Source organism: Molothrus ater, chromosome 7, assembly GCF_012460135.2.
Source record: "Molothrus ater isolate BHLD 08-10-18 breed brown headed cowbird chromosome 7, BPBGC_Mater_1.1, whole genome shotgun sequence".
In the NCBI taxonomy this organism is placed as follows: Eukaryota; Metazoa; Chordata; class Aves; order Passeriformes; family Icteridae; genus Molothrus; species Molothrus ater.
Window position 1 is genome coordinate 17,670,216 of NC_050484.2, and position 20,330 is coordinate 17,690,545.

Genomic DNA, 20,330 nt, shown 5'->3' on the forward strand with positions numbered 1-20,330 from the left:
TAGCAATCACTGAATTCAGAATGTAAGGGGAAATTCATGTGGATGCTTTCAGGACATCCCTGATTATAGCTATCTGAAAATATAATTTACACCCAGCTTGCACAGGGGCTGATCAGTTTAATTATTCATACCTATGATGAACTGCCCTTGCAAACATTCATATTCAGGCCTGGGCATTTCCAGGTTTTTTTTGCTCATGCTGATGCATTTATTAGTAAAAATCTTGACATGCTCAGCAGCAAAGGTCCTCCATCACTTTCTGGGGTACAAATTAATGAGTATTTTTTCAGTCCACAATACCTACACAAATAAATAATGGTCAGTTGATCATGCAATGATTGAGATGAGATGGGCTTTATTAAACACTCTTTCCCCCTCATGCATAGTACGTTACACAGATTAAATAACTTTACTCTAAATACTATAAGATATGTTATAAATTGGTTTCAAAGATCACTGTAATTTTTTTACGTACCATCAGAACATGTCAGTTATTTTTAGTAAGAAATTTCTCTGTATTTGCTGAGTTTTTCAGACTACTATTAGCAGTAGATAACATTAAAAATTAATAGAGACTTTATAGTGCAGAAATTATTTTTTGCAATACTTTCTACATTTGAAGTGTGTACCCTAGCAAGCTATTTACACTGTGCCACAGCAAGGGCCTAATTTTTAATGATGTGTGTCAACAACTGTGTGCCTAGTTTGCATATGCATACAGATTAGGTATTTGTGAAGTAAGTGGTATAATTGGACATTTGCACCTGCAAATATCTAATTTCTGCATGCAACTAATATAAATGCATGAAATATAAAAAAAAATTAGGTCTTGGTATGTTCGTCTTTAAGTATTTTCTGTATATATCTGGCTAAAAATCAAATTGCAGAAATTCTCTTGTTAAAGCAACTGCTCTACAGAACCAGAGTGTGATAACATTTCCATGATCTCAAGTTAATCCTCCACATGTACAAATGATCTGTGCCCCCTCACCAGCTCAGACTTAGTGCTGATTTCAGATTGCTGTATGTAGTATATACATTGAATTCCTTCTTCTCTAGTCCTGCACTGTCTCAGCTCTCCCAGCTCCTCTCAGTAGCCACAAATAAAGGCTCATTATTTTGAGAAACAGAAAATCTTTGCCTGTAGCACTGATTTGATATGATAAATGTACTTCTGAAAACAGAACTGGTGTACCCTCAGACATGTTAGTCTGATCTCCTGTGTAAGAGCACATTTTTAAAGGTGTTCAAATTTTGCTTTCAGTTGCATCAATAACCTCAGTCATACTAATTATTTTGAATTTCTAATGAACAAAATGCGTGCACATTTAAATCTGTACTGCTTTTGATATCCAGTATGTTCTCAGTGGTTACACCGTGCTGGACACTGCACCCTTTTTATACCCTCATACAAAAGAGCAAAGCCACAGAAAAAGGTGGAAGCTCTGAGAATGAAGACCAAACTGCCAGTAAGCGTGGAAATGCATGTCAGAGAGAAAACCAGAACTGGTTAGGACAAACCCACATTTTAACAGGGCAACAGAGTCCCTGTGGAGATCAGAAAATAATATGTATAAACAGAGGATGAATTTAAGAGAATTATTAGTGGACTGATCTCACTGAACCACCAGTAAAGTGAAGGCACACAGAGGATGGGCTGACCTAAGAGGTTAGCTGGCTAGCTTGCTCATCCTGTTGGGCAGTTTAGCTCAGCAACAGGAGCCACTGTTGTCACTCTTGTTAACTCCTGTGAGTATTCAGCATGTCCATGGGTGTACTATACTGCCTTACTAATAAATACTGTCAGCCTTAGCTAAGGTTTATGGTCAGGAGCTGAATTAGTAGATCTAGCTTTATCAATAATAAAGGCCCAATTCACATTTTTGCTGACTACAAGCACAAGTCCCCCTCAGGCTTCCTGGAATAGGATTTTAGCAAAGACTTACCTCCCACGTTAATGAGAGACGGCTCACAGCAACATTACTCAGTCCCATAATAATAGCGAAAAAGGAATTCAGATTTTTGTATTCTTTACAGCTGAAACACAAAGGTCCAGGTTTTAAGTTGTATATATCAGTCAGAGCAGTACTTATGACTACCTCAAGAGAGCTGAACCCAGGCATCTAGCACTGAATTTAGGCAGTCCTGGCCAGTATGCCTGCGGACACCTCTTTTCCAATGTGTTAGCACTTCACCACACTCTGCAGGCTTCTTTCCCTTCCCTCCTAAAATGACCTCCCTTCTTTCTACTTCACTGGGTGCCAGCTTCTGCAAGGAATTCTAGTCTTTGAACCAATTCTCCACCCAGAAACACAGTCCTGAAACTGGGCTCAATTCAGTCCCAAGGGATACCAGAAACAGTGTAAACAACTGTTTATAACTTCATTTGCTGCAGAACTTGCTGACAGCTCCTGAACAACTAATGAATGCTTGAAGCTCTCCTTAGGCAATCTTCATTGCAGTTTACAGGACCACTGAGTCTTTTTAAAGGGAGAAGACCAGCTGTCTAGAGATGGCCCATGCCAGTGACCTCTCCTGCAGTATAGGATTTCTATTCCTTATAGATTCTGGGATGTCTAGTATGTTTCAGAAAAGAGCAGCCATTTGTTACCAGCTTCATTAAAGAGGTCCTGGGCAAAAGGAGCTCCAGGTCCCATTCCATCTCTAATGCACAGAAGGATTTTGCTATCAGGCAGGAAAAACCGTAACATGTAATTGAGTGCTATGGAAGATCCAACATGTCATATGAAAGAGTAGATACAATCTGGTGGGCACAGTCAACACAACTGCTCAGCTGGGTCTGCATCAGGGTCTCACTGACTCAATAGGAAGGGAAGAGATAAAACAAAGCCTATCAGAAAAAAACTCACAAAACTGCATCTCACTGTCTTTTTGCAAATAATCTCTTATTTTTCTCAGTTGATGTGCCAACATCCAATTTCAGCACCTCAGTCTCTGTTTCTTCAGCTGTGAGTGGCTTTCCTTAGGGGTTGGTATTGAGACTGTTGGGGCTTAACATCTCTGTCAGTGACATGGCCAGTGGGTTTGAGTGCACGCTCAGCAGGTTTGCTGATGACACCGAGCTGTGTGGCGCAGTTGACACGCTGGATAGAAGGGATGACATCGAGAGAGACTTTGACAGGCTTGAGAGTTGGGGCTGTGTGAACCTCATGAGATTCAACAAGGCCAAGTGTAAAGTCCTGTACCTGAGCTGGGGAAATCCCAAGCACAAACACAGGCTGGCTGAAGAATGGATTGAGAGCAGCCCTGGGGAGAAGTACCTGGGGGTGCTGATGGACAAGACTCTTACATGAGACTCTTGCTGATAATCTGTGCTTGCAGCCTCAAAAGCCAACGATGTCCTGGGCTGCAGCAAAAGCACCATGGCCAGCAGGCCAAGGGAGGTGGCTCTCCCCTGCTGTTCTTGTGAGGCCCTACCTCCAGAGTTGGGTCCAGCTCTGAGACTCCAACATATGAAGGACATGGATCTGCTGGAGTGAGTGCAAAGGAGGGCACTGATGTGGTGAGACACTGAACAGCCTGCCCAGAGAAGTTGTGGCTGCTCCATTCCTGGAAGGGATCAAGACCAGGTTGGATGGGGCTTTAAGCAACCTGGTCTAGTGGAAGAATGGGCTGTTCCTGCCCATGGCAAGGGGGTTGGAACTTGATGATCTTTACAGTCCTTTCCAAACCAAACTATTCTATGATTCTGTGATTTACCAAGAAAACTTTAACAAGATTCAATCTATGATTCCCATATTTTTAATTCATCATTGAAGCTCTTTGATCCTCTGAGGTATCCTTAGCTTCAGACAAAATTAGTACAAATCATCTCATCCTACTGACTTCATAATTGCCACATCATCCTATTCTCCATCATCCATGCCATTCTATTCTTTCTGTACCTTCATTTTACCAGATTTGGATGTATTGAGTAAGTGAGTCCTTGAGATCTCGGCCTCACTTGTGTCTGCACTGTGTGAATACTGAGCATGTGAATAAATGATCTCTCCCATATGCTGGCTTGTCTGTTGGGAGATTGATGCCCTCTCAGATCTTCTGGCAGAGCTGCTCACACAAATTCTCCCACATCAGATTAGTGACAGTGAGCAAAGGTAGAATGGATAAACTGAAATGCTAAAGCTACACCAACTTAATCTACTAGTACAGGTCAGGGAGTGCCTCATTAGTGGATCTGAGGGGAGATAAAGATGAAAAGCAGGCAGGATAGGCTGTCAGTGATAACCTCTTCCCTAGGCACAAGTAAATCCATAAAGAGATACCTGTCCACAGCCCATGACAGGATTAGGAATAAATTATGGCAGGGTAAAATAATTAGTAACACACAGCACTAGTGCTCAAACAAAGTAGGCAGCTGCAACTGTATCTGCAATATTTAATTTGAATCCATCTTCATATTAAAAAGAAAATATTTTGCCAAATACGCTGTTAAGGAATACAATTTGACAAAGTCCCAGTTAAAATCCATATAGATACATGATGCTCTACCTCAGATATTCAGTAAATTCTACAGGGACTACTATAAATAGCTCAGTTCCAGATAAAGGACCCCTGTAAGGCACTAGAAAAAATGCTCCATCACTCTACTGCATATGAACTCCATGTAAAATGTCAGAAAGTGGATCCTCTAAAGCACCACAAAGCACCACCTCAAAGCAGAGGTCACTCTGCCTCACAGAATGGACTGTACCAGAAAAATCTTCTTGTTAGGACGAATAGCAAAGACACCCATACACTCTCTGGTCTCCAAAACAAACGTGTATGTGGTTAAAGTCTCTTGGTACTTACACAAGCATATTCATCTTGCCATTTTCTCTATAAACACACATTTCAGAGATTTCTCACAGGCTCCTTGGGCTTATAACATATGCACATGTACACAAAGAATGATTTTCAAAAACTGAATGAAAGTGTCTGAGTACACTGATACACAAGAAGGCTGCTAAATAGCCTGTGGATATATCTGCAAAGAGGAAATACACACAAACTGCATTTGCAGACATCCATAAGAGTATGTGCAAGCATATCCCAGAAGGACTTTCTTATACAATTAATATGGGAAGAACTCACTGTTGGAAATACAGTTAACTTCTCCCCTTTGTTTGAAAGTTTATTCCTACAATAACTGGAGAAGAGATGAACCTGGTAACCTCTACATCCTTTTCCAGCAGATGCTGAGGTGACATGGCTCCTGGAACTGAAAGCACATGTGCACAGCACTTGGAGCCAGCACTTGGCCTTGTGCTTGCCTGCACAGACTGGGAGCACACATCAAGGGTGCATGGGGTGGCAGACACAAAATGATGTGCCTTCTGCAATGATATCTGCACCTCAAGCCACAGAACTGAAAAAAGCTTCTCAGTAGCAGTTATCTTTGAAAATGAGTACGTGCAAGGCATCTCGTTACCACCAGTCATGCCTAAGATTAATAGTGCAGCACTGAGCTGTTCTCCCTGAACGCTTTTCTAATGAGTCTAGTACTTCTAGGTAGGGTGAAGTTCTCATTAGGTCTCAGGGATCTTCACAGGCAAAACTTCCTCAAAGATATTTCTTCAAGGTCTGGGCTTTTTCTCCTCTCTAACTTCGGTGCACTTTGTGTTTGTTTTAGTGCATGTGTAGCAGCTGTTACCATGGCAGCACTGCACAGAGGGCAGCAGCCTGGCAAAACTTCCCAGCGCCTTTCCAGCGGCTGGAATTAAACCTGCCCTCTTGGTTTGTACAGAGGAAAATCTTGTGCTTTGGATTTCTCTGCTTTTAGGAGACAAAGAGGACCCAGCAGAGCAGACTGCTTTTAGCTATTTATTTTTAGCATTGTAGTGATACCAGAAACATGGAAGTAAACAGGAGGTTGTCAGGCTGTTGTAAATAGCACAAGATTAAACCCATGACTCGGAGGAATTCGCAGGCTAGGGCAGTTTATTAAGGAGAAATTTAACTGTAATTTTTAGGATACTTGATTTCAAGTGTTTATGGAAATTATTATTGTATCTTAATGACCACATTTCAACATTTTCTCATTTCATGCCTGAGATTAGGAAAGACCCCGACGTCTGTGTGGGTGCCACTGCCCTCTCCTGGGCACAGCCCGCCAGGCCGGCAGCTGCTTCCCGCTCCTGGGCTCTGCAGTGAGATAATGGAATATGTGGTGCGTGTATTTTTAGAAACTAAAGAGGTAAATTCTGTCCTCTGTTCTAAATATAAAACTGATCCTGCATGTCCACCATCAGATTTTTAAAATCTTCACCAACTGTAATCCAACTGCAGGGCCCAAAGTAGATTCCAGAAGGAAGCTGGTACTTGCAGAGCAGGGTGTCCTGGAGAAAGGAGCCACGCTGATCCCCAGTTTTGATGTGAACACAGACTTCAGCTATGTGCAATTACTAACTGGGAGGAGAGCAGCATCCCAGCAGCAACAGTAATCTCTTCCTCTACACAACTCCATGTAACGATGCAAAAAAGTTAAAACCTTGGTTCAACTGCAAGTAACAACATCTCTGTTGGTAGAACTGCCTAAAGGTTTCTACAATGCCCAGAGCTGTAGAAAAACACTACAAACCTTGGAAAACTGTTTTTCAGACATCAATAAATACACCATGAGCTGGAAAGGGAGGGAGAGTATAACAATAATAAAAATTTGTACCTATGCAGGGCATGGATATACCCCTGCTCCCTCTGAAGTCAGTCACTGCTCTGCTCTTGACTCTTTAGGGAGTCAAGGCTGACATCTCTGGCATGAGGGTTGCAAACTGTTTAAATTTGGATAGCAGTATAGGAAGACAGAAAGAATGCCTGCTATCCAACCTCAGACCCAGCAGTTAGTAGCAAGACAGGACATTCATATTTTGCATTTAAAGGTATTAGAAAAAAAAAATCACAGAATCACAGAATTGTTAGGGTTGGAGGGGACCTCTGGAGATCATCCAGTCCTGCCTCCCTGCCAAGGCAGGGTCACCTGGACCATGTGACACAGGAATGTGTCCAGCTGGGTTATGAATGTCTCTGTGGACAGGGAGACTCCACAAACTCCCTGGGCAGCCTGTTCCAGTGCTCTGCCACCCTCAACAAGAAGTTATTGCTCATGCTGAGGTGAAAGTTCTTGTGTTTTAGTTTAAGGCCCTTGTTCCTCATCCTGTCACTGGGCACCACTGAAAAGGGTCTGGAACTATTCTCTTGGCACCACCCTTCAAGATATTTGAATGTATGGATGCGATCTCCTCTCAGTCTACTTTTCTCTAGACGAAACAGGCCCCGCTCTTGTGGGCTCTCCTCCTATGAGAGATGCTGCAGACCCCATATCATCTCTGTGGCCTCCACTGGGCCCTCTCCAGTAGCTCCTTGTCTTTCTTGTACTGAGGAGCGCACAACTGGGCACAGCATTCCAGATGTGGCCTCACCAGAGCTGAATAGAGGGGGAGGAACACCTCCCTTGACTTGCTGGCCACACTCTTCCTGATGCACCCAAGATCCCACTGGCCCTCCTGGCCCCCAGGGCCCACTGCTGACTCATGGTCACCTTGTCATCTACCAACAGTTCCAGTCCCTCTCTGCAGAGCTACGCCTTAGTAGGTCAGCCCCCAACCTGTGCTGCTGCTGGGGGCTACTCTTCCCTACTCTTTGTATCATCAGCAAACTTGCTGTAAATCCCAAACAGAATGAAAGTAACATGAGTGTCATCATCTCCATGCTCTCCTTGCATCTCTATATGCTCCCCTCTTGGTTTTCCCAGTCAGGGAAATTCTGAGAATGGTTCTCCTGAGCAGAACAAGAAACATTTCTGTTCTCAGGAAAATTAGGCTCAATTTTGTTAATATTCACTAATTCACATACTAGTATTTGCTAATGTATGGAAGGGTAAATGAAGGATTCTTTTAATGAACTGAAATATATTTTCTCACAAATTTGATGTGCAAACACGGCCCTAAGAGATCACAGATCAAGGAGCAATGGAGAGTAGCACAAGAAAGAAGAATATGTATTAACAAGGTTCTGTACAGCCCTATAAGAAAACAGACAGAATTACCAAATACAGAATGTTTTAACCTCTACTCTGTGTGGCTGTCTGAAAAGAGAAAATAAAACCACGTTGACTATACTGAACCTCCCTTCCAGCTCCCACATGACTGCATACTTACTGGGCTGCTATCTTAATGTATTTCTTTAACAGCTGAACACGCTTGCTGAGTTGAGAGCAAAGACAAATCTCGGTGACCACCCAGAACTGAATTTCATTGAATCTTCTTAAAAACAAGTCCAGATTTGCTGTGGTCTTTTTAAAATTGTGCCTTCCAAAAGTGTGATAGATCAATTCCAGCTAGGAAAGAGAAAACAGTTTGGAATTCTTTTTGAAGTTGTGTTTCTTCAAGGAAAGAGACTAAGACTGACCAGGTAAGTATCTAGCCTGAAACTTGCTCTGCAGTTTAGTTTACATTTATAGCTGCCCAGATGACAAAGACTCAGGTTACAAATCCAGTATACAATAGCTGAGGCATAGCAAAAGTGTCACTACAGATTATATATAAGCAGCAGCTGAATACCTTAAAACAAACAAAAGTTATTCAGCAAGCAGCACATGTCCAGAAGAAGTCTAACTGTATTTTTCTATTTTACCTATAAAATTGAGAATGTCTTATACTTTCAAAACTTGTAGGTGGCTTTACTGTAGAATTTTCAAAAATCAAGCTTAGAGAAGTTTTTGGAAATAATGCACAAAGCTACAATGTACAGCTAAACACTTTTTAATAGATTCTAACCTGCTGAATAGATAGATCCTCATACCTCATGCACACAGTTGAAGAGCTCCCAGTCGTAAATTGTCATCTGATGTGCTAAGTCTTTGGAACTCATCAGTTCAAATGTTCCTACTGTACCAGTAGATGGTCCTTCTTGTTCTGGCAATGGTGCCTACAAACAAGAAAATATTATAAAAATATTTTAGACAGGCTAAATCATATGGTTGGTGCTTTCATTCTGTAATATTTCTAACTTTTTTTTCAGTGTGACCACTTTCCTAATCATGTTTCTAATAGTAAAACTGAAATTGCAGTAAAACTGAAATTTGCTTTTAAACCCAGGTATTGGGTAATGAGCAAAACCACTATCTAGTATGCACAGGATAGTCAGGAAAATTCGGAAAGCTCTTTAGAGACAATGTAAGAAAATAAACCAGACTGTTCTCAGTGTGTTATTTTTAACATTGTTCTAAAATTTGAATCTATAATACACATTGTGCTAACTAAAGCATGTGTGTTTGTTTAGGAGCATAGGTCTTTCCAAAAAACTTTTATGTTTCCTTATTCACATACACAAATAACTAGGCCATCAAGGACAAGCCAAATACTTTTACATATTCCTGATTCTAATGATGAGAATTGCTATATCTAGCATGCTTCAGAAATCTGCAGTGATTGCAAGATCTTCTGATCACTTATAAAAGAAACCTCCTACTTTCTCTTTGACAGTACACAAATTTGATGCACAATTTGTGATTGCAAGTTCCTGGCTAGGCCGATTGAAATGATATAAACACAGTCCTATGAGAAAGAACCGAGTACAAACCATTTCTGAAAGGCATTTCCATGCCACCCAGTAAATGAGACGTGATCTATGATTTTGCACACAGGTGAAGTATTAAACAGAGATTTAAAACATGGCTTGAGATCAAGTCAGATGTGAAGCAGTCTGTTGAACATATCGGGGTGAAGTGTTTGAAGCAGTGCTGCTAAGATACTGCCAAGCAACCCCCCGGCAAAGGGAGGGTGAAACACCCGCAGAGGCGGCAGCGAACGCGCGGGTCAGCGGCGCTGCTCCAGGAGAGGGCGGCAGAGCTCACACACGAGCATCCCGACTCAGAGCTCAGCGCCTTTGTTAAACGAGGAACGATGGAGCACGGAACTGGCAACAGGCTGCTTTCCCAGCACAAACTCTGTGGAGTCTGCCAGATTGACAGACCTTATTTAGATGCTGCAATATAAGAAATGAGCCTACTAAATGAACCCTATTTTATATAAGAATAATATACTAGCAACAGAAATAAATCTGACTGGATTAATACACCAAAACACTTTCTCAGTAGCACATAGTGCGTAAGGGTTTTACTGCTGTATGCATTCTTGCTTTGTACTCTAGGGAAAACTTTCCTTTCAATTATCGTCGTACTATACAAACTAACTAAAAAAACTTAACTAAATCACGAACATTATCACCTTAAAAGCTTCGTCTATAATTTTAAAAAATAGTAGAAAAGTATTCTCTAAAAAATCCAGAACAGCCATTAATATTAAAAAAAGCTGCAGATTGCTTTGAATTGGGATTTGCACAAACACAAAATTTCTTTAATTTACGACAACATATGAAATAAAAGTAGAGCAGCTTTGTGTAGAAAATTCTAACTTGTGGAAATCTGTGGAAAGAGAACTGCCTACAGATTGAAAGATGTCTTTTTTTCCCCCCATTTGGAGATGAACACAACATAGCTGTTACCATAACAAACACATATTTTCCAAGGCTAGGAAAGAAGCACTTAGATGCAAACTCACAGCATATTTGAAAATTCATCTACCCAGAACAATTTTCACATGGGAATTGCCAAATGTAATATGTGGATAAATGTTCATGAACAGGAAGAAGCCAGAAACTGGAATGTGAAAGGATTAAACTGGGAGGCAGCTAAGGCTGTAACATTTTTTAATTTGTTTATACCTCTTTGAAAAAATGCAGCTGATAAGGGGTTGTAATTTGCTATGCAATGCTGAGGACCATTTTTAAGTCTCTGAATGTACTTCTGTAATTCTTACTGAATTCAGTCTAGTTGATGAAAAGTAGCACATTGCAGCCCTATATCTTAGAGCTCCCTGCAGCACTTTGAGTACTTGATGCATGGTAAATAGCACAGGAAAAAGGTACAGAAAGCCAAAACAATTTGCTGCAAAAGCTATGTGTACATAGACAATGCAGAGCCATAAATAAGTACCCAGCACAGTTTTACTGATGCAACACCCCTGCTTTACAGTAGCATGCCCCATGAGGGTATCTACTTGGCAGGATTAATTAACCTTAAGGGAACACCAGAATTTAATAAGCTGAACAAGAGGTATCTCTGCATGGAACTACATATGCTGGATGTGCATTCCCTGGTTACTAAATTGAAAGCAGCAGCAAAGAATAGATTTTACCATATCCATAAAAGAAATCAGGCATACATACTAAGTGGCTTGTTAAAAGCATACAGGAGGCTGAAACAAGGCTAGGAGTAATAGAGTTCATGCTGACATGACTTGGCAATGACATTTGTTTTTAATGAAATAAAAGGAACAAAAAGTACAGTCAAATCAAACTCTATAAAAGCAGACCCCATGGAGATCGCTAGAATGACTGTATAAACTCTAAGTACTTATGAGCAATTCTACCTAAGAAAAAAACAGACTTTCTACCAGGAATATTTTCTGTGATTCTACTTAGAATTATTTCCGATTTTGACACAGTATTTTGTGGGGATGACACATAAAACAAAATTAAGGAATTTACTGCTGGAATAAAATCTCCAGAATGCTTTAATTGATAACACTTATCTTAGAAGATATATCTCTATGACTTTGAGGAGATTATTGTGTAATGAAGAATTACTGCATGTCTTGGTAACAATACTCAGCTCTTCTAAATGCCTCAGTGTGACAGGGAGAGTACTGGGACCAAGTTCTGTTATGTGGATCAGATGGATGGATTTCTGGTCTACTTTAGGGAATTAGAACATCAGCTTGTTTTATTTTCAGGGCTCACCCTACTGCAGTGTGACAAGCCCTTTATTGTGAATGTTTCCACTAGTTTTTATCTGAAGTGTGGAAATGCAAAGAGGGCCAGGTGTCCAAATAAACCAAAGCCCTGATGTTCCTGAGCACTGCACACACACGTACCAAAGAATCGAACTGATCCCGAGGGCAGGCAAACAGCCGGCCATTAACGCTCAGAGTGGTGAACACCGAAACATCGTGAGGCTTGAGCACAACCTTTTCTGTAAAAATGAAACAAATTATTACTTATTACAATTTACAGCAGGATTGACCTACCAGCTGCACACATCACCCTTCTGGGAACAAATTTTGCCCCGTAACTCCAGTATTCAGGATACAGAATAGAGGACAGCAAGATCCTCTTTACTGAAGAAATGTGGTAAGCTCAGCCCAAACCAGTCTCCTACAGAACCAGAATCCCAGTCCTAAACTGTACAGACAGGTCAAGAAGGCTGTGCTGCTATCACTAGAAATTACCTGCAAAAATTAAGCCTAATTAGGGAGTCCATTCATTCACTGCTGAGCTGTAAGCATTTGGAGAGCTGCTCTTAAAAGAAATTGCTCTGGAAGGCAGTAACTGCTCAAGGAGGTGATGGAAATGCATTACAACATTGCTAAAAAGAGCATCACATCACAGGTAAAGAAAAGATAATGAAGTAACTTACAAAACAGTCTCTTCCAGCAGATGTTGGTGGTCAGCAAATCTGACATAAAATTGCTTCAACTGCAAAAAGTAAAGCTGCCTGGTGTCAGTTCTCAGGAAGTGAGCCATTTTTGGCAGGCTCCACTGTTTGCAAAAATGCCTTCCAACACAGCTCTCATTACCTCTGTGGGTCTCCACACAGTCATACTCAACCAAAGCACTTGAGCAACACCAGTTCTCCAGCAGAATTCACCTGCCAGTGACTCTCACATTTCCACAGCCTAGAGGGGGGCCTGATCCCTGACCCTCTGCAAACACTAGGTCTGTGTGTTTGGCACTAAGTTGCTCTTCAATGGTTTGCATGGACAGAGCAGGCAAAATGGTAGTGACCACTGCCAGAATGTTGGCACTGCAGTGTTTTGTGACATTACTGATTCCTGAGTCCAGCATGAATATATCCACACTTGCCTCCTTTTTCTGTGATTAAAAAACTCTTACAAGTCTAACAGTGAAGGAAAATCAGGGTAGCTGTGCTCTGGAACATGCAGATACACAAGATTCTCCACTGGTCCTGTCTCCCCTGTGAGCTGCAGTCTGTGCCTGCAGTAGAGGAAGGACTTGCCTCTCATTAGGACTTGTGTGAGAGCTGAACATGCACATGGGTATAAAACCTTGACTGAATCCAAATCCAAAATTCTGCTTCACCATAACTGAGGAGTGTTTAAGATGTTGTAAGTACAGTACCTCCTCCTGAACTCATCTTTACTATGATGAGGCCTTCTCCAGAGCCCAGCTTGTCTGCTACTGCACTGATCACTTCCTTCACAGAAGAAGACACTGGCACACGGATAGTGGTGTAAGTTTGGTCTATGCAGTACACCTTAAACAGAACTAAAGAAGAAAACATTGCACAGTTTATTCCACGTGTAAAAACCACTCATTTACCATACAAATTACTTTCACTTAGTAACCAAGCTTCACAAAATGAGATAAAGAAACAATAAATCACTACATAGCTCCCCATTCCATAGATGCTCTACAATTTCTAGTACAGAAATCTCTGATTTCCCAGAGCTTTGGATTTTAGATTTTCAGTGCTCAGGACAGTGTCTGTCCTATGAATGAGAAAGGTGCAGCCATGTGAACTGAGCAGTTACTGCCTGTCTGGACAGACACAAGAGGTAGTATTTTCCTGGCAGCAGGAACTGTTTCCCTCTTTGTAGGCTAGAAACACCACAATGGATGACAGAAGCTGCATGACTGCAGGATGTCTGCTGTTCATATATAGTTCCAGCTTTAACATGGTTCTTCTAATGGTCTGATTTCTGCCACCAGCTTTCTCAGCTACATGACCTCGAATTTTGTTACCTTGTTTTTACTGCTGTTCATTAGCAGGAGCTATCCTTTAATATCAAACTTGTTGAAGAAGCAGCTTTTTAAGTGATGAAGTTCCACAAAACAACCATTAAAAGTACCTCATCAGTAATCTGAAAATGACATTCTGATACACTGAGGCAAATTTTACCTTAATCTCTTCAGAGAATCAAACAACACCAATAGTGCAAACCAGCAGATTTTGGTTTTGAGGCTGTGTGCCTAGATTCTTGGATTCTAGATCCATGATCCATGGCATGATTATCTGCTCCACTCCTACCTTGCAAAGAGCAGCTGTACATGCTCATAGGGGAGACAGAAGCTCAAATGTGACCCTCAGCTTCCACTCTTTATTGCACTGGCATTCCCTGCAGTACAGTGTCTTATTGGTTCTTCCCTGTTTTGTTCATTCCTTATTTTAAAGGTTTTTACATCTTCCTCCAAGGAAGCAGTGTTTGATAGCACAAGTAACTAAGGGAAAAGATCAGGAGCACCTCACATCAACAACAGAGAACAGTGGGCTAGCAAAAGCAAAGAGGGTTTGTTTTGGGTCAGGCTCCAAAATTCTAGGTAGGTGCTTTCATTTATTTTTAGACCTTTTTTTGAGACAGACAAATTTATATAGATGTCAGTGGCTCAAGAAAACTTAGCAGAGAAGAAACTCACCTTCATCACTGCCCCTGATAGGCTGGCGTTTCTGTGCTCTGTCATCACTTGTGTTGAACAGCTGCAGAAGAACTTTGTGCTGAAAATGAATCATTGAGATTCACATTAATAACCATGTGCAAGAATAACCATGTGCTACACATGAACTACAATTCATCTCTTATCAATGGCATGAAAAAGAGTAGCAATGCAAAATTTGACAATGTCAAAAGCTATCTCTCAATGTGTTTTTTTAATATATCCATGATTACTAAAGAGAAGATGCTCATGAATTTGCTGTCGTTAAGATTTTACTTGAGAAAATTAACAAATAAATTTTCTTACCTTCTTTTGTGGTGCTTTAGGTTCTTCAGAACTATAAAAAGGTAAAGCATAGAATATACAATGAAATATTGCCTGGAAGATTTTGTGTACAAAATCACATATAGAACATGGACCACTTGTCAAACTAGCATATCAATATAATCTTATTTATATATGAAAAGACTAGATGATACCCCAGTTAATCTATGACCAAGGCAGAAAAAAATATTATACAAAGTTCATGTAAGCATGACATAAAGCTTGTGTCAATCTCTCAGTAAGGTTATGGTGTTTGCAAGAATGATGTGCAAAAGAGGGCCATAGACATTAATTCAAATAAGCCTGCATGCAAACTTTCAATTTCATATAACTGAGTGTCATTCACAAAGTGGCTTTTTAATAGATATATAACCAATAAATTTTCTTCATCAATTTACTGAGAAAAAGGTCAGGGGAAGGAAAGAAGCAAAAACTATGCTTACATTTGCTTTACAATTTTCTCTAGCTCTGGAAGTTGCTCCTTTAGTGCTGCAATCATTCTGGTATCATCTGATACAGATACATAAAATTCCTGTAAATGATACAGAATAGTCTTTAAATAACTATAGGGGTAAATGAGCAGTACTCAGGAGAGAGGATTATGAGATGACATCTGATAGCTTAATGATTATAAAGAATGATAATCTGCATAGAGGTACACATGCTGGGCCCAACCCTCTATTACTTCTACTTGTTTATCTCCAGCTGATTTAAAGCAAGAGTTACACATGCAGAAGGGAAGCCTGATGAGGCTCCTTAGCTCACTCTGTAACCACCAGCTGCTTGTGTAAAACCTGCATTTTCACATTTTCAAGGAAAAAGACTAAAATAATCCAGCATGATAGGTTGTTTTATTCATTGCTGTTGTAGTCTTTAGGGCTTGATTTGCTCCTGAGTCACTGACTCTAATCCATTACAGTATTACCTACTTTTAAACCTCATCCATCCTCTTCCTATTATAGCTACCTAAAACTGTCCCCAAGAAGGCTCTCTGTGCTTGCAATTAGTGACTGTTCTTTAACTTCTGGACTACTGGAAGTCTATGGCATCTCCAAAGCTTGAAAAACATTCCCACGTGGGTTTGTGGGGTGTCTACCACTCTTAAGGCCCCTCTCTATTCGAATCCCTCGGCTAAATCTTAGATTCAGTTTTAAGCTCTTTAGGACAAGAACTTTCATTCAGCCAGTAACATATGGGATTACGCTCCATAAGCACCATATATAATAAGAATGGCAATCCCAATCATTTAACATGGAATTGGCAGTGCATTCTTATCTTAGAAATCCAAGGATATGGCAGCTACCACAAAGAATTTACAAGGGTTCTGAAGACAAAGATTTTAAGTTCCAATAGCTGCAGTACAGCTTTCATTCAAATGAAAAGGACTTTTGGTTCTGTAGAGTGGCAGCCCTCCAGCTCCTTCCTGGCACACCTCACGCAGGCATAAACAGCCCTCCAGTTCAGTCTGTAGGGCCCCTGAACCATTCAGAAGAAAATACTAGAAAAAGCAAATCAGTTACTGCTGTAACACAAGCTACCCATACAGTGCTTTGAAAGGGATCTGCAACACTATTTTCAGAAAAGGATCTGCAACACAATTTTCAGAGGTCCAGAGGCTGGCAATGGTTCAAACACTGTTGTGGTGCCTTTACTGTCTGCAGCCAAACCTGACAAAACATCACAAACTGAAATAAACTTTGCACTTTGAAATGATCTTTTTCACTTCAGTGATACAATGATTCCCTTATACCTCCAAAAAGGCCATTGCTGCTTCATCTTCTTGCAGTAAATCTCCATATAAAGCAGCCCACTGCAGAACCAGTCGAATGACTCGCCGTTTATTGTTGAGGGCATAATCCATCTTCTCCTGCTCTGTACCCTGAGAAGGCTGGGCATGATAGGTGCCCCAGTGTCAAGGAAAACATTCAGTGATTGAAAATATCAAACACAGTATGAATTCACGAGCAACTGACTTCCAACAAACCACTTTCAGGGTGCTCAAACATAACTTTCCAATATACACTTCTGAATTCTGACATCCGCTAGTATAACAATTTGCAAACTTTTCACATTCATACTAAAAAGTAAAATGAAAATGAATTTTCTGAAGAGCACAGGAAGGATCACAGTTTCACCACAGAGATGGTTGCTCTAGGAGAACAGAAGAGAAATGACACTTGGAACAACAAAGAGGATTAACCATGGAGACTGAAGAAGGATATTTCTCCATGTTCCTCTTTGGAAACAGTTGAAGAAAAAGAAAAATGTCACTTTGTGTTCATTAACAATTCCAATTTTCCATTTGTTAGGAAGACTACCAGAATGAACTACCAGTGCTATTCCTTTTGTTTTTACAAGTTATTGTAACTCAAAATGAACCTCAGCCATTAACGGAGAGGGGACTTTGACATTTACAGCCTCAACTGACTATAGAAACACAGGGTAAAATAATAAATTTTGTAGTAGCCTCATTGTCATGAGGAAATCAGACATTTCCACTATGTCAAATAAAGTGTACTTTGAACACAATACTTTGTGAAAGTTATTTTGTGACGAACAATAAGAAAAAACGGGAAACATTTCAATGACCTTTTAAAGACAAAGTGTCAACATTACAAAGCAACACAAATAGCTAAAAGGCCAAAAGTAACATTTAGTGAAAGGAAAAAAAAAAGAAAAAAAAGTAAAGGCACAATGGGTAATAAATTGAGATAATTTGAGCCTTTAACCTGTGTGAAAATGAAGTATCTCCAGAAGAAACAGGATATGACAATTTGTGTGTCTATTTCTCACTGAAAAAAGGTTAACAACATATATTTCAACTGTTGAAATAAACTGAGAGCTGAGTGGAAAGTAAGCACCGAATGAGTGCAGTTACATCTTCAACTTTGCTTCCCAGTTACCAGAATTCTGATTCTGGACTGCCATGAGTAATGCTATTCCCAATTACATAGTAACACGTAACATTAAAGCACTGACACTCTCCCTCACAGCCGTGTGCAGCATCCTTGCGTCCTTTCAAGATGCACTTTCAGTTGCTGTACCAAAATATTTAAAAATATTAATTAGAAAATAAAAATATTAATGAGGAATACAAATTATATAAGGTATTTATTCTAAGCTTCTAATTTAGAAAAAAATTCCTAACAATACTATTAATAAAATGCAATGGGGAAAAGTACCTATTACATCACACTTTGAAATGATCCTGCAGCCCAAAGCCCCTGGGATGCTCATTTGACTGACAAACTTTCAGAAATCTGGATTTTAATTTCATTTGGAAAGGTTTAAAATTAGCAGAGAACTAAACATGACAGTACAATTAAGGCAGAAAGGCAGAAGTCATAAGAAGTAAATAATTCATTCTAAGTTATGTGCTCCAATATCCTAGGGAGCAAGTTTAATATTCTACCGAGTCATTTTTCTCATGCCATATTTACCTTTCAAACACTATAATTATTTAATATATTTTTACTTTCTTATTAACTGACTCACCACAGGCACTTGTAATTTTTCTGTATTTTTACTGCTCATTTACACTGATTTCTCTTTTATGAACATTATCACAAGGAAATTCAATGAAAGGTTCTCACATTTTTATGTGATCTTCAGGATGCAGCTTCACTACAGACTGCAGTCAGAAATAAACTGTGATGTATACTTGCAACAAGTGTCAGATAATTGCAAAATATTTATCACCAATATGGTTAGAGCTCTATATATATATATTTCTAATTTTCCTTAGCATATGCTAAGAAATTGAAGCAATTTTGAAGGCTGTTCTTCCCTGTATAGAAGATCCAGTTATATAAGGAGCTGTGCAAGATCATTGCTACAACAGAATGCAAACTTTTTTGGTGGCACGATGGTAAAGGAGAAATGTGCTGAAGAACTATCATCTACAAAGAGCAAAAGAGGAGTTTATACTTTGCAAATATTTAGACAGTGGTCCTTTAAAGGTGCACCCCTGCACACATGCTTACACGCTGGCACTAACCCAAGGTCACTTTTGAAGTTGCTGCTCTATTTCAGGTTTTCTTTCAGGCCTTGTCCTGCCTCCCTCTGACAAGCTGTAGCTCTGAGAGTTTGTCCATTTCTATTCTGTGAAGAAGAGGGGAAAAGGGGCCTTGGTCCAACACACAGGGCTTATATCCTGATCCAGGACAGGGGAGCATGCTTTGCTTCCCTATAAAACAGAAGTTTGTTTTTTTTTCAAATTGCAGGATCTATATTCTTTCATGACTGAAAAAGACTTGGTGTGCAGAATGACAGCACAGAATAAGCATGGAATCCACAGCAACCAATAATGTTATTTGGACAAAATGGTGCATCTGTCCATTTCTTTCAGAATTAAAATAACTTACAAATGACTGCTGCACAAGAAGTGAAAACCCAAATAATTTATACTCTGTACTATGCTTGAAAGCACTTCAGTGGTCTAGCTCTACTCATACTTGCATGCTGCCAGCTAAAATAGTATCCTAAGTGGGTGTAGGAAAATAGACTTGTTTTGATTCAAAATTGGGGGCTGAAGTAAAAAGTCACCGACTGAATCAACTTTTCTTCTTTTTCTGTTTTAATTTCCTCATTGAGCATAACTAATCTCTCCTTAGTCTCACAGCACTGGCGAACACTTTTGTAGCATGATTTTGCTCCAAAAAGATGAGCTTTGTTAGGAACCTTTCAACTCTAACAATAAATTTCAATGGTACAATCAACAAAGCACAGTTAGCTTTTCCATATTCAGAATGAACCAAATAAATAATAATTCAGCTCCAGGAAAGCTAACACTAGAGCAGTAGGATACCAGTTACTTCCAGCTCCTCTCTGAAAAGAATTAACATGATGCTTGCCATGACTCACTGAAGGCCATGGTCTTAGTATCCTCTCCAGAACAGATTTCATCACAAGTCCTTAAGTGTGATTATCCTTAACTTTGATTACCAGAAAAGCTTCTCCCTTGTAAAGAATGAGGTACGTTTTGCTTATGGGTCTGATTTTCCCAGTTGTTGGATAGAGGTATTCAATTATAACTGAGGATAGAGAAGCCTGAATTTCAAATGGACTGACTGAATAATATGAGCTAAGTGTATCAGGACAAAAAACCCCAAACATTAAAAGTGCTGCCCTTTCTTCCCCTCTCAATGCTGTCAGCAACAGCATTTCATAATACTTTTGATATCCAAAACAATGTGATTTTGGAAATGTGTTTGTTTCAGGTGTGCGAACAATCTTCTACAGACCAGTTTCATGGGTCCAAAGGTTTTCAAAACAATTACTCTCCTCGCTAGGAGTAACACAAATGGATTCTCAAGCTAGCCAGACAAGGACACAATGCTCTATTTTGTGGTTTCAGGAGGTGAGCTTTCCCAGATGTCACTCGCCCCACTGAGCTTGAAGGAAAGCACTTTCACAGCATTGCGATTCAAAACAAATAAATAGGGAGCTGAAGTTATTATACCCCTGTCAAAATTCTATAAAACAGAAAACATTATATG

At 40.0% G+C, this 20,330-nt stretch overlaps 1 protein-coding gene across 3 annotated transcripts in view; it reads right to left on the reverse strand.

The window, feature by feature from the left end:
• RAPGEF4 (Rap guanine nucleotide exchange factor 4) overlaps positions 1 to 20,330 on the reverse strand; it is a 141,376-nt gene that overhangs the window by 12,566 nt on the left and 108,480 nt on the right. For all 3 annotated transcript variants that reach the window (XM_036386418.2, XM_036386417.2, XM_036386419.2), the window contains 9 exons: positions 16,583 to 16,733; positions 15,276 to 15,364; positions 14,815 to 14,845; positions 14,491 to 14,569; positions 13,195 to 13,341; positions 11,931 to 12,028; positions 8,797 to 8,922; positions 8,154 to 8,332; positions 1,947 to 2,037 (listed from right to left, as the gene is read on the reverse strand). In XM_036386418.2, coding sequence (XP_036242311.1) covers positions 1,947 to 2,037; positions 8,154 to 8,332; positions 8,797 to 8,922; positions 11,931 to 12,028; positions 13,195 to 13,341; positions 14,491 to 14,569; positions 14,815 to 14,845; positions 15,276 to 15,364; positions 16,583 to 16,733 — 991 coding nt within the window. The remainder of the gene's footprint in view (positions 1 to 1,946; positions 2,038 to 8,153; positions 8,333 to 8,796; positions 8,923 to 11,930; positions 12,029 to 13,194; positions 13,342 to 14,490; positions 14,570 to 14,814; positions 14,846 to 15,275; positions 15,365 to 16,582; positions 16,734 to 20,330) is intronic.